Consider the following 15,101-nt stretch of genomic DNA (forward strand, 5'->3'; position numbering starts at 1 on the left):
CCAAAACAACTGTGGCAACTCTGACAAGTACCTGTTCATTACCCACTGCAGCTCGGCTCTGTCAAACAGAAATTAACTATCCTGGGGAATCATACAGTACAGCGGAGCATGGATATATTAGACACACAGTACTTTCACACACTCTTTCACACTTTCACAGAAAAAAATAAGAGACACTCTTCCGTCCTTATTTTTCTATAAATCGCATAGTCTCTCGATCAGTGTCATTTTGATCTTGTCACTCTCTTTCTTCTTAACCTATCAATCTATTCTTTTTTTTCTTAGCCTCTCTCCCATTGTTTCTCCTTCCTGTCATCTTTGTGAAATAACAGTCTCATCTGTGCAGTTGCAAAAATAACCTCTGCTTTTTATATCTTCCACTGTGTGTATTCACTCTTTCTGTTCCTCTATGTTATCTCTATTATCCCCAAAGGAGAAGGAGAAAGAAACGCACAGAAAAATCTGCCTTTGACTTACGTTTAGTAGAGGAATAGCCACTTTCCCCAGGAAGTCTGCACTTCTGTCTCGGTCCTCGTCGTAAACACTGACCTCAAGCACCGAGTGGATGTCCTTCACGTTACTGGACCACAGAAAAAAACACTTGAATATGGGTTACAGACAGAAACCGTGTGAAAGAGCTTCTCAAAATGCTTAGGACACAGAAAACACTTTCTATGCTCAAACGTTCTAGGTGGCACAGCAAATATTTTTATATTTAAATAAAATATCAAAATGTAAATCTCCATTGACATGTAGCATGGGATATTGCACTAAATTATTGCCTGACATAAACAAGTGAAGCAAAGATGTTTCATCTCCAAAGATTAGGCAAGCAGGAAGCTGATGAGTTTAGAAAGGAGACTATATGAAAGATGTGCAAGTAATGACTTAATTACACTGTCCCATCACTCAGAATTCAATTGTATTATATAAATTATAGTTAAATCTATATTAACCCATAGTCGTACTATAACTATGATTGGGAAATAATATTCTTGTTTGTATGAAGAAATTTATGAAAAGCCTTCAACTCTTATTTTAATGTTATACATAATTTACAATCTGAGTTTACAAGGCATTTTAAAAACACTTTTTGAGTTCAGAGTTCATTCACGAAAAAGGCATTCAGCACTATTGATTGTGATAAATACTTTATGTTCACATTGGACCATAAATAAAATAAAAAATATTTGAGAACCCTACACACAAAGACAAATAATGCTAACAAGAAATGCCACAAATTAGACTTTGACCATGACTTAATCAGCCTTAAATAGTTGCATGTCCATGACTGCAGTGCGTGCTAACAGTGTGTGACGAGGGTATAAAAGCCACTCACAAAGTGAAGACCTTGTTCCATTCCGGGTTGAGGTTTTTGTAGACCGTGTGCGTCTGCAGCCGATCGTTACTCAGCTCCACCACACAGAACGGGTCACTCTTACCTTCCGAGCAAACAGAAAGAGAGGAAGCACAAAGTGATCTTAGTTAAGGGAGAGACATCATTTCAGTAGACACTAAAGGTCTGTTGGCTCATTGGAAATCGAGATCCAACAGCTATTCAATGGCTCATACTATTAAGACAGATTGTATACAGCATCCTCCCTTCATACCACATTACGGCTCTAATAACCTGGACTCATCAGAACGGTACATTTCATTTTTAGCTCTTTATAAAACAGTAGTGCAGGTTGTTTCCTATTAACACCCTGGGAACATGCACAAGTAGACGATAAGCTCCAGGACAACTATGGCCTGGACGGCCACAAGGAGGGGAGGGGCGGGATAGCCAAAAGGAAGAGAAGACTGAGGATAGATGGTGTGGAGAATACAGACTGCGATGTGGCTCTGAAGGCCAGAGAAGTTCAAAGCAGAAGATGAAAGACAACCGAGCAGGGGTGTGGGAAACATAGCCGGTACATGATTGTTGATTTCAAGACGTGACGGTAGCCGCAATAATGTCGTGCAAAAGAATTAGTATGATAAGAAATTTCCGCCTCATCATTTCTGATTTGTTATATTCACAGTTATTGAAATAAAAAATTTGTTTTAAACATTGCAAAACATATTTGAAGCTTAATTTACTTTGACTCTATAGCAAGACTGGTTTCATCATATAGAACAAGTAGCATTTTACAGAAATCCTAAAATGAACTATTTCAATAAATCCTAATATTGGATATGAAATCATTTTAGATGCGCATCACTCCCAAAACGTATATAAATTGCATTAGAACTTTAAGAACTGTAGATGTCAGAAGACATTATATGGTTCAACATAAAATCAAAATTCATTCATACTATTATATTCCAACAAAATCCTCAATTCAGAATTTACTACCGTTATGTAACTGTCGAGAGACTAAAGAAGAAATAAAAATAATACGTTATTTCCTCCTCCTGAGAATAGCATACTGTACAATGATAATCAAAACCAGTGATGTCCTATATATTCTCCATTTGTTTACTAATGTCTCACATTTCAATGTCTTTGTAGACAGAAAGGAGTGAGATCTCAGCTCCCCACGCCTGCCAGCCCGCCCGCCTTCGCCTCAAAATGAACTAAGAACTTAATTCAGGCTTTGATCATTGTTTTCCATTAAAACTGTCGGGGGCCGTTGCGCTGTTTGTTCAAGCTTATCATTTGAAAAGACTGGGTCACGATGTTAAAAAGATAGGTCCCACACGCATCCCCATTGAAAATAGGGGGAATATTGAAATATTAATAAAGCAGCAGAATTGCATAACAAAACTCAATAAAGTTGCGATTGAGTTCAAAGCCCTTCTTCCACATTTGTGAATGCGTGTGTGAGTGTGTGTGTGCGCTGGTGTCATTGATTGGAGTGATTTTCTTCAAATGTTGTGACAAGGGCAGGACATTTAGTGGGTGCGCAAAGTAAATGTCACCGTGATCAATGAGCTGTAGGTATTGCCTTTCATATCGGTTTGTGGGGCTCTATTGATGTAGAGTGTTTGAGGTGGATATTGACAGCTATAACTCCTACAATAGAAACCCAGATACATTAAAATAGACAAAAGGAAATATTCAAGAGGCTACTTTGTGATTCATCCCTTTGTGCATACTTCTTTACACATATCAATTGCAGATCATATATTGTTTTCAAATTCATATTAATACTTCACTAGATCAATAAATCCCCAACAAAATGTATTAAAACATTTTTACACAAATACAAATAATATTTTTCTCATCTACATTCTCACAGTAGTGAATATTTGGAACCCTCCTAAATAATCCCAGAGCTTCCATACCATAAATGGTTAGAATGTTGTCCCCACAAATTGTGTCTGATTAAATTTAAATGCAATTATCCAAATTAAGAGCTGGAAATGATTTCCGCGGAACCGTGACCCTCCCCCATTTTCCCTCCAATATTCTGTTTTTAATGACATGGCGGGCTGTGTTGTAGCAGGGATCCAGTTGTCATTGGTGATGAACTCTCACCTTATTGGCCGCCAGCACCAGAGGCGGCTGTCTTAACCAATTACACGCTCAGGTTTGAGCGCCACTCAGAGATCCTCCAGGTAATGTCCGAGCGAAGCCCCTACCCCCTCCGTGTCCCGTCTCTGCAGCGCTGGCAGAGGAAGCGGGCTCAAACTAATTTCAGCGTGCCCTAAGATAAGTGTGGAGGATGAAAACAGCACGGAGACGAGGGACCGCGCTGTAATTGCATCGCAGGAGGCTTAGAGTTAGCGAAGGAGTTTGAGGTTGAAGGAGCACACCCTGTCATGTTCCTGTATAATCACAATTAATTATGATTCAGACTTTAAAATGGAAAATCAATCGCATATTTTGTAGATTCGTTCACTGCATTTAATTGGCTGACGCCGTATAAAATATGAAAAATGATATTGAGTGAAAATATAAGGTCCAAGGAGTCTGTACATGCTCAGGTGTTGTGAGTGCATGTGTGTGTCACTGTTGAGATGGTGGCGTAGCATCCACTCAGAGGAACAAGAGCTGGCAGACAAAAGGGATTGTTGGTTTTAGAGACTATTTTCAGTTATCCTACTCTGTCTGGAGAGGAGCTACTCCACAAAAACACTTCAATTAGAGAGCGAGACGGCCATAACGGAGAGAGAGAAGTGGGAGGAGGAGAGAAAAAACAAGAGGGGAGAGGAGCAGCGTGAATGGGAGAGGGATGGTGAACTCGCTCTTTCCCCGACCTCCTCTCTAACTGTCTGTCTGTTTGTCCGTCTGTCGGCTTCTCGCTCACCTTGCTCCTGACCCTCTCTTGGTGTGCGTTGTTAAAATAGGGTGCTCATGTGGTGAGGGCTCTTATGTGTCTCTTACAGAGCTATAGTTTCTGCCAGTGACACACACACAAAACAGGAATAAGCCATCTAGAAACAACCGTAGTCTAGGGTTAGACTAGCGGAAATAAATCGTTTTCTGTGGAACAATAGCAAGAAATGATAAAAAAAAAAATGTTTATCCTTTCTTGCGAGACTGTATAAACTCAAAGAATGTTGGACTGTCTAAATTTAAGATCAACAAAAATGTGACCTTGTTTTTTGTCATTAAATATATGTAATATCAAATGTTGAGAATTTCCAGTTCTATTCTGTTTTTGGACTCCATATAATTTAGATTTTTTCACTTTTTTTCCCCACAGCTGGATTCAGCCTTGGTGGTTTCTATGTAGAATATTATAGCTGGTTGGCTCCGCGATACATGGTGCACTTTAACTGTGGACTAAGCCTGTAGCCTGTAATAGTTTAAAAGAGGCACCGTTTGGAACGTGTTCTCTATGACCACGTCCAGCAGGCACAGACAAAGTGAAAGGCAAACAAACAGCCAGTAGACATTATATTTCCACAATTTTACTCTATTTTTTTTGGAGGGATCCATGATGCTCAGACTGAATGATGAGCTTCACAACGAGGTCACGGAGCAGATTTCTGCACAGAGTGAAATACAAGAGCCGGAGAGCCATTAGCCCTGCACTCCGGCTGCTCCGGTCGCGCCACGCAATAACCCAAATCAACCAGCTCTGCTTCGTATTGGCTAATGGGACTGTGGCGGCTTCAAATGGGGAGAAAAGAGTCCCCCTCTCTCACACACACACACACGTTTCCCTTCTCTCTCTGCTGGATAATACAGAGTGAAAAACTAGACCTGTCCACTGTAGACCTAATTAAAAGTAAGAATTGATGGAGAATTCAGAGAGAGCAAGTGGAGGAAGAGGAAAAGGAGGGAGAGAGGTTTGTTCAAATATGTACTTTTTCTTCATTATTCAAATGAGAAGACTGCATCTTTTCTATAAAAAAAAACACAGAAAAATGTAGTGTCCAATCTCAAAAAGCAGACTTTAACTACAGGATTCTTTCTTAAACCAAAAGTAAACCCTGATTGCATCTTTATTTATGGAAGTTTGCTGGTGCGGAAAAAATGCGCCGCAGGTACAGTTTAATGTCTATATGTAAAGCTCAACCAAAAGTTATTTTAAAAAACCATCATTATTGATAGTATTACTAATATCATTAGATGGTCTACCTACTATAATACTCTGTGTATCAGTATCAGAAAAAATAGCAAAACAACAACAAAAGTGAAGATTATTTTACTATGGATACACAGGCACAAATACAAGAGTGAAAAATTAAGAGAATTTTGAACAATGTATGTAATTGAGAGCTGCAGAGGTTATCGTCCTGTTTTTTGGAGGTTAGGTCACCTTCTTACCTGTGACATCCGCTGCCATCAGTCCATCGGCCCTGATGACCTTCACCTGCACCACGCCGACGTCTTTCAGGTTGTTGAATGACCTCCACAGACTCTGAAACATCAGAAACAATGGTGAAAGGTCAAAGAAGATGCCAAATTAGCATTGAAGAGAAAGGCAGGTCAATAGCCTGACATTTCATTAAGAGAGGAAAAGGGTAAAATGTGTCCTTTAACAGTCCTCTTATTTGAAAAGAGCTGGCCTTTATAGTTGAGTCTAACAGAGGAAAAGCGGCTAGATTTAATTTCCCTGAGTTGCTGTTCTTGCCGGTTTGAAATGTTTTTTAACTTTGTACTTCTCTGAAAATTAACTGATTTTGATGAAGGATGAGCTGAAATATAGACGGCAGATAAAAGGAACACAAAGAGGGGTCATTGTAGACAACAGGCGAGTTCAACACCGTTACATGCTATGCAGATGACATTTCAGCATTGTGTCTATTCCCATTACACAAGGGGAAGGCTAGCTGCATGAAGAACAACTCTCTCTCTAAGCTAAACCCTTTCCCCGGTTGCATGTAGAGTTAGAGGCGTTGTACTTCTCCACTCATAAAGAATGAGTTAATTGGTCAGTAATGAGAGGACAGAGTTACACATTGTGTTTCAGTGAAAAGAGGGGTTTCCCAAAGTGTTCTGTATATTGACTGCCAGATTCAAACCGTCTTGGCAGAAAGTGTTTGTGGGATGTGGACATCGTCCCCATGCCCAACGTGAACCAAATGCATGTGTTTAAATACAGTTTCATACATGTTGATTTGTATTATTTGAACAGTGAGCTGATTTATTTATTTGATTTATTTACCAAAAGCACAGGGACCGTTGGGGCACTTTGAAAAGGAAAATGCTGATGGGTGAATCTCATTTTTTTAGTAAGACCCCGCGTTAGTTGGTTTCTTCAAACTTTGTGTGGAAGAGAAAAGGAGGCGCTTAGAGTGCGATTGTGTGTGTGCGTGTGAGAATAGCAGCATTATTAGTAGAACAAGAAAGACAACGTGGAAGTTATTCAAATTAAATAAGACAATTCTTACAAAAATTAATTCTGTGTAAGAAGAGTAAAAAATAAAATACAAGCCATGCACAAATTGTATTGGATGTGGTCTTCTTGATTTTAACGCATTGTTGTAGGATACCTACATATCGGCTTGTGTGGTATTTGAATTACTGAGAGACACACAGAGATTATTAGGCCACTAATATTATAATAGATATGTCACGGAGAATAGAGACATCGAGTGTGTCTGGCGGGGTTCTAGTTATGAGACAAACACACACGGGCCCCCTCAGCTCCTCACACAACATCCTGTAACTATAAAACAAAGTCATTTCAGTTAACGGACACATATACTAGTTCTTCTTGCATGCTCAGTATGCTGAAAACGGTGTAAAAAAAAAAAAAGTCTGTGGAATAAAGGAACACAAGAGGAAATGAACGGCCGCGCAATGATGCATGGTCACACAGCGACAAACACACACACAATCAGAAACTCACGCCTTTGTTCAAACCCAAATACTCAGGTATAAACAAATAGACAAAACCATACTGAGGCCAAATTGAGTAGCATGTTGGTGTGTCTTAAAAGCAAAGTGGAAATGCACTTCACTTCAATTTATTTCTCTCTCTCTGGCAATAACCCCTTCCATCCCCACAGGAGTAATTATAATTTAAATTTCAGAGTCAGGGCCAGGCTACAGACTTAATTTATTATTACTAACTCGGTCAGACTCTGCCTGTTTCCAGCGATATCATTGTCCAAAAGCTCTCTAAAGGAGATGAGAGGGAAGAGTGTGAAAGAAAGAGGGGGAACGAGAGAGCGAGAGAGGGAGGCAATGAGGAGACAACTCTCAATTTTAAGACACGATTTCTCTGAAGATACAGCTGCTTGTTTTAATTATTGGGAACCAGCGAGGAAAGGAGACAGAGGGAGAAAAGGGGTGATAAAAAGGGCCGTAGGGAGGCAGCAGAGGATGACACAAGGATAAAATGCGGTTTAATGTCTTCAGCAGGAGTAAGCCAACAATCAAATGTCACTACTTTTTTCGTCTGCACCAAAGTGTGTGTGTGCGCACAATAAGGGTCCGACCCACGTGATGACTGGGGGAGAGAATACGACCACATCCTCGTCAGAAGGACCAACGGCGAAAGATGCAGCGGACAGACAGACAGACAGGTGGAGAGGGAGAGACACGAAGGCAGGCCATGACCGACCCCCACCCTCTCATTTACGTCTCACTACACACCCGTCAGCGCGCGGGCAGACTGACGGGTGGAGGGGGAGATGAAAAGATGGGATGAACAGAGGGGAAAAGAGAAAAATGGAAGGACAGAGTTGGCTTTCATAAAACAAACCCCCGCCCTGCCTGTGATTGACATCTTGTCACCGTGACATCTTCTTCCCGTCGCCGTCGCACTCAGACTCACAAACACAGATAAATCAACCGCAGCGCAGGCTTATGACTGACTGTCATCTTTGCATCGTGTCACCTTTCATCAGCGCTCCATATAACACACACACACACACACACACACACACACACACACACACAGAAAGCGTCTACCCAGCTGCCGTGCAGTTTAGGGGAGATTAAATCAAACACAACCGTTAATGCTCAGACGCAAACCAAATGGCACCACCCTGTTCCCGCTCCTGTGCATCGCCTCGCCACCGGCCCCTCTCAAAGTTTGCTCTCGGCCCGTCCAACACTGTACTGCTGCCCCTTGTCTCACTTTGTGTCCAGGATGTGTCCTTTGTCGTCGCCGTATAGCGGCGCGCTGGAGTGAGTGGGAGAGGAAGGTGCAGGTGTGTGTGTGAGCGTGCATACATGTGGGCGGGTAGTGGAGTGCCACCACTTCAGCGGAGGTCGCCACGTCCTCCTTCTCTCATCCACCCATCTTGCGGCCAGCTCGGGCCCATTAAAAGCCATTAGTGTGTGTGGTCCTTTGCCGTCATAATGCATAAATCTCTTTATCGCTCCTTTTCCCTCTCTCCCTATGTCCCTCTCTGCTTCTGGGAAACAGTAATTAGGGATGAAGGAAAGGTTACGGTGAGAGATACTACATCTAAGGCAGTTGACACTAAGTGTATTGCACCGTGTTGCATATGGCTCGGCCTCGGCTGCATTCAAAGTAGCTTGCGGTAGAAATTTCACGTGTACTCATTCACGCGCATATATGCGGTACATTCAAGTGTACGGAGGCACTCAAGTCTGGCAGATAAACACACACACACACACACACACACAAAGCAGTGGCTATGCAGGACAGATAGAAGGAGAGAGACCTTAATGAGTCCAGCGCTAGCATCAAATCCCAGCACTCAGGTGTCTATTATCTGCTGTCTTCAATGGCCACAGATTGGGATGAGGAAAAAAACACCTGCTAAAAACAACACAGTGTGTGTACACGTGTGTGTGTGTGTGCGTGCGCATGCATATATGGGTGTGGATGTGTGTGTGGAAAAGACATTTGTCGGCTTTGAATTATGAAATGTCTTTTAGATTTTCAGGTGTTTCAACTTTTCCAACTGAATGTGCATGCTTGTAAGTGCATGCATTGTTGTTTACCCGTATACACATTTTGAAACCCTATGTTATACACACTGCCTTAAAGTAAACTTGTGTGTGTGTGTTTGTCTTCACAAGGTCTTCTTAGGACACACCGAGCTCCTCTCTCACGCTCTCGTTCTACCATAATTCAAGTTTTATTAATGCACATGACTAATTCAGCTTCTTTCCGGGAGTTTTTTTTGTGCTTTCGCCCCTATCAGGTCCATAGATCGTGGTTCCTTCGGGACCCTGGTCCTGACACCTACCGTGGCCATGCTGACGCCTGCTGCTGCCATCATCATCATCATCATCATTATTTTAGATATTAATAATATTACTTTACTCATAAACCGACATTACCCTCTCCTAAAATCTCTGTGCTCTCCCTCCCCACAGGATTCTGTGGATGGTGGTTCTATCTGATGGTGGTTGCCTCTGCAGTGGTCCTGCTGTGCGCCTGGCTTACTACTCACAATTACTTGAATCATTTCTGTCATAGGAATTGCATGTATTATACATTGTTCATTCTGTACACATGGCATCCATTGTAGTCTGTCCATCCCGGGAGTGGGATCCCTCCTCTGACGTTCTCCCTAAGGTTTCTTCCCTTTTTTTCCCTCTTGTAAGGGTTTTTTCATTTTTTGGGGAGTTTTTCCTGTGCCGATGGTGGGTTTCGGGGCAGAGGATGTCGTATGTGTACAGACTGTAAAGCCCTCTGAGGCAAATTTGTAATTTGCGATTCTGGGCTATACAAAATAAAATGACTTGACTTGACTTGACAAGGAGTAGTGAAGGGGCACACTGCCGAAGGCCGGCTTAAACCAAATTATACCTCCCCCTTCTCCCTCTTTTGCAAAGGTGTCTGCTCTCAAAAAGCTATGATGACAACAGCAATGTTCTTATTAACGTTGTGTTTCTTTGCAAACCCCCAACTTTTATTATTATTATTATTATTATAATAAGAGAACTATTAGTGAGCGTAGGAAGGTATTGTTTTTGCATGTATTTACCTGTTTGTAATTAGCAGAAGCGGATGCTTTGTGAGTGCAGCAAAAGCTGATTTCAAGGAGATGAACCAGTGAGTAAAAATGTGCCCAAGCATAATAACATTCACCTACCTACACACACGCGCGCACACACACACAGCAGATTAGTGGGCTTTCAGCAGCACTGTTATGTATTAGAGGTGGTACTTGGTCTTATCAGTGCTCTTTGATAAGGTACATCTTTATTAAATTCTCGAACTGAAAGACGGCCAAACCGGGGAAAATGAATATGTTAATAGGTAGAGACCATTCAAGTCTTTAAACCAACCTGACTCCCCCCCCCACCTTCCTGTACCCTCTATCTCTCCATCCCTTCATCTGACAGGAGGGCCACAGCGCCAACAGACAAAGAGTTGAGGCTGCCGGGAGAGCGGGACAGAGATGGAGAGTGCTGGAGAGAGAAGGAGGCAGAAAGAGAGGCAGGCGGAGGAAGGAAAACGTCTCACCCTCAGCCGAGCAGAAAAAACGGGGTCTGCACGAGTTGTGAGAGAGGTGAAATAGCTTTTTCTTTTCATTTTACACGCCTTCCTTTCCCGGTGTAACCCTCATCCTTTACCTCTCGCCCTCTATTACACACTTTCATACAAACACACATACACACACACACTCTCTCTACGCCCTCATTTTGTGGCTGTGTGAGGAGAGGCACAGCATGTGCCAGTCCTAGAGCTCCCCCCTCTGATCTCAGGTGGTCGCTGCAGCGCGGAGAAGAGTGGTCAACCTCCCGTGGCTAGCCAATGAGGCACTGCCACGGTTATGTAGGTCGCTGCCCCCATGTTTGGCCTTTGGAGCCTCTCCGCTGGCGCCAATGCCCACGCCGCGAGACGGAAACACACACCAGCTGGGAAGTAACATTAACTGAGATCAGAGCACATAAAATCACTCAAACACAGCTAGCTACTTACTGCCGTGCACAGTAAAGCATATGGACACACGCACATGAAAGCACACGGAACCAAGTGGTACTCATTGGATGACGTGCTTTGCGTCTTCCTACACTGTGTAAAAAGAATACGTAAATAAAAGTAAAAGGTCATCAAGCCCTTTACGACTTACAGCAGGCATACGAGCTCATTCTGTTGATATCTAGAGAAACGTCCCATGTCAAGGCTGTCAGTGGATGAAACCTATTGAAAGTCTGTGTGAGCGAGCATGTGTGTGAGTGCTTCTTTGTAGCGAGGCGTGAAGATGACAGGGAGCGAGGGGTTAACTAGGCTAAGACAAAGACTCGGGCTCAACTATTGTGTTGAGTGGAGGGCCTCTGGGCCAGATGGGGCCTTAGAGCGCTCTCTTTCTTTCTTTCTTTCTTTCTTTCTTTCTTTCTTTCTTTCTTTCTTTCTCACTCCCTCTACTACTGGAAACTCAAAGCAAGGACAACAAGCCATTTTACACACAAATAAATTACCCAACATGCATTAATCATGACTGCAAGACTCGCTGAATAACGCTGATGCAAATGAATGAATTATAGCAACAGAAACAAACGATTAGTCTAAACTTAATGAGCACAATGTTAAAAATCATTTCATCAAGGTGTGCGAAACATTTCCTTTTTTTGATATATTAGTTAGATCCTTCATAAAATGTGAAACAATTCTGACTTTACAATATTACGATCTTGTAAATGTGAGTTGTTTGAAACATTTATGTGTCACACGTGACGTTAAATATATTAATGAATTAAAGATCTGATTAATAGAAGTCGCCATAATAGCAGGCATATAATCAATAAGTATTAAATGGGCTACTTTGTCAAATCTGTTCTAGCTACGTGAAAAAGAAAATATGAATTACCGACAAAAATTTGATGAACCCCACAAAGCCGCTCTTACTAGAAAACAGACTCACGTATCTTTGCATGATCTGGTGTCTTTTGTGCGGGTCGTCCAGCATGTTGACTGACAGGTCTGAGATTGAAACGGCGGCCGAAGCCGTGAGCGTAACCAACAGCACCAGCAGACCTTCACCTTCCTCCAGCGGCAGGTCCAGCTTGTGTGTGTGTTCTTTAGTGAGATGTGACAAGTTGACGGTACACCTAAAGTGCACACACATGCACAGAGAAATTACATTTTGTGGGGAAGCTGACTGTGCTGAAACACATACTCTCTTTGCTTAAGAACTAAACTTAAATAACAGCTATTATTGCCATGTTGGGGAGTGGAGGCTGAAATAGGCAGTCTGATGTAATAACATTCACAGAATGTCCTTAAAAGTTAACAGTGTTCTACTAGTTATCATCTCAAAAAATCATCCAATTTCTTTGCTGGAGAATGGCCAGCGCCTAGTAAAAAACAATGACTTCTTAACTGAATTTTTTTTCTGGCATTGCCATCATTTATCTCCAGTTAATACCAATGACTCCAAAAAGGCTTTACTGGCCTTGGGTGCGGAGTTCAAAAATATGGGCCTCCTCAAGCCTGCACGCTGCTATTCTATAAACACGAGCCATGTTGAATTGTAGACACACATTGTGTAAGACCGGACTGAATGAGTCCTTAATGTCATCATGCACATGATTTTGGAAAGCTATGTTTACTATTTATACAGCCTGACAAAAGACAAGATAGCTAGAAGGACAGACGAGGACCACTGGTGAGACATTATAATGAAGAACTAGTTGGGTATGAGTAAATACTTAATTCATTCAAAATAATGTTTACATAACTGATGCTTCATGGGGTGCAGCTGTTATGGAGTGCTACCAGACCACTGTACCTTCCCATGAAGTCGTCCTTCTTGCCAGCATCTTTGTCCCAGACCGTGATGTCCACGTAGCCGCCGTGTTCCTCGTACAGGTGGAAGTCAAACTGCTCCCTCCACTGGGGGTTCAGCGTTTTGGGAATTGTCTGAGTAAACAACAGAGGGGAAACAGTTCTATAAGTGAAAAGGTATTTCTCAGTAACTCGAGTGTGTGCTGAATATTGAAATGAACAAAAGAACTCCGTGGAGGTAAGCCTGGAAGGAAACGTTGTCAAACAGGAGAGGCTGTACCTTGCTCTTGTACTTCTGGTGGCCCATCCTGAATTTGACGTACGGGTCACTGAAGCCATTGGCATCCATGGGCTGGAGGCTGCGACCTTCTATCAAACTGATGCTGACTATGCCTCGCCACAGCTGGGCTTTTCTGTGCACATCTGACAGGCGCATACTTTGATACTGCAGCAAGCACACACAAACACACACATAATCAGAGAAACATTAATACAAACACGTGTGTGTTGATATGTAAACAAGCATGGACACAAAGTAAAATGTGTCCACGCTTGAAGTACGGCTTATGCACACCAGGTCGAAAGGAGAATAAGTGATTACAAATGCATCCAGAAAACCAATAGAGGAGCAGGAAAATCACACAAGACTCATACACCAAATCAAAAAAAAAAATCACCAATGCAATGTATCCCTAACGTGAGGACAAACCTAACATGTCTGAACATCACGATGAATCACAAAACAGTATCCCACAAAGGATAGAAATCACAAACATTTCCTTTGGAATAATGAGAAACATCATTCACGGTAACCTCTGAATCATTACTAAAAATTGACTGTAGACAAAATGGCTTACAGTCTGCACAAGATTGTATATGTTGTTGTGTGCGTCCGGCATTTCATTTGCCATATTATTAGTTAATATAACAAATCTTAGTAGGCAAGTGATTTGTATTCTATCTTATCGGACACAGGCAGACCCCTGACATGCTGTTCCAGTGACTCTGAAATTCTTATTCCATCGGACTGTAATGTGAGTTGACAGGCCCCTTAAATCCAGATTAATGATTCTCCTTATTTTAGGTTTTCTGTTTAGGTTTACAGTTCTCAAAAGCACTAACAGGCCTATTTAACCTCTCTTTGAATGATGTCAGTATCCTTCACTAAAACAAATAGCAGGGTATTTATTTATCAAACAAAATACATCTGTCTCTCTCTCTCTCACTGTCTCTCTCACCCGCTCTCTCACCCTCTCTCTCTCTCCTCGTTAGGGGGAATTTATTAGCATAGCTTTTGTTTTGCAGGCGAATTTCATTAAACTCTGAACAAACCCTGCCTCGCGAGCACGGGCCTTTGATCTGGAGATGGAGCCTCTTAATTTCCATTCTCCTGACATTAAACAATGCAAATGGCTGCATGCAATACAGCCAACCTCCCATACAGCAACTCCCACATCTTTAATGTCTCCTGTTCACTTGCTGCGAACACACTGTATGCTAATGAAGCGAGGTCTTTGTTGTGTCCTACTCGAGCACTAGCCGGATTGTTTCCGTGTTTTGTTTCTACATATTTCTTGTTTAAGAAACCCACGGGCTGTTTGGTTTGGGAATCCACAGATTTCTGAGAGATCACAGCAGGAAAGAGATCCTGCACTTAGATGGTCGGAGATTGATAGTCTAATAAGGGACACTGCCATTCAGTTTAGGAACCGACACAGCCTTTCAGAAAACCTCCTCCCTTCCTTTTGAAAGATAAAAGAAGATGTCTCAAGTACCTTGTGGTAAAATCAGAGGCAGTAATACGCATCTGACTCATTATCTTGATCTCAGACTACTTAGTGAACAGCATCTTCTGCTGTGGGTTAAACACTTATATGCTTCATTAAAAATAAGTGTTTGTGTAAAAATAACCGTGTGCCAGGCAGGCGAGCACGGAGGAACGGAGGTACTCGGGAGCAGTGCCTTTTTTGGAGGGGCAACACAGCAGCGAGTTAGTTAGTGTTTGAGCCAATTCCCCGAGTCAGCAATGTGGCCCAGTTTGGAAGCTTCAAAGGTTCG

The 15,101-nt window shown here is 42.2% G+C and overlaps 1 protein-coding gene across 13 annotated transcripts in view; it reads right to left on the bottom strand.

The window, feature by feature from the left end:
- LOC120831244 (multiple C2 and transmembrane domain-containing protein 1) overlaps positions 1-15,101 on the bottom strand; it is a 101,163-nt gene that overhangs the window by 43,239 nt on the left and 42,823 nt on the right. For all 13 annotated transcript variants that reach the window (XR_013452122.1, XR_005714034.2, XM_078087612.1 and 10 more), the window contains 6 exons: positions 13,324-13,488; positions 13,048-13,178; positions 12,181-12,367; positions 5,705-5,798; positions 1,340-1,442; positions 478-580 (listed from right to left, as the gene is read on the bottom strand). Coding sequence is in view for 11 of the 13 variants with exons in the window: in XM_078087612.1 (XP_077943738.1) it covers positions 478-580; positions 1,340-1,442; positions 5,705-5,798; positions 12,181-12,367; positions 13,048-13,178; positions 13,324-13,488 (783 nt within the window). In the remaining 2 variants the exon portion in view is untranslated. The remainder of the gene's footprint in view (positions 1-477; positions 581-1,339; positions 1,443-5,704; positions 5,799-12,180; positions 12,368-13,047; positions 13,179-13,323; positions 13,489-15,101) is intronic.

This window comes from Gasterosteus aculeatus, chromosome 13 (genome assembly GCF_964276395.1).
Source record: "Gasterosteus aculeatus chromosome 13, fGasAcu3.hap1.1, whole genome shotgun sequence".
Taxonomy (NCBI): Eukaryota; Metazoa; Chordata; class Actinopteri; order Perciformes; family Gasterosteidae; genus Gasterosteus; species Gasterosteus aculeatus.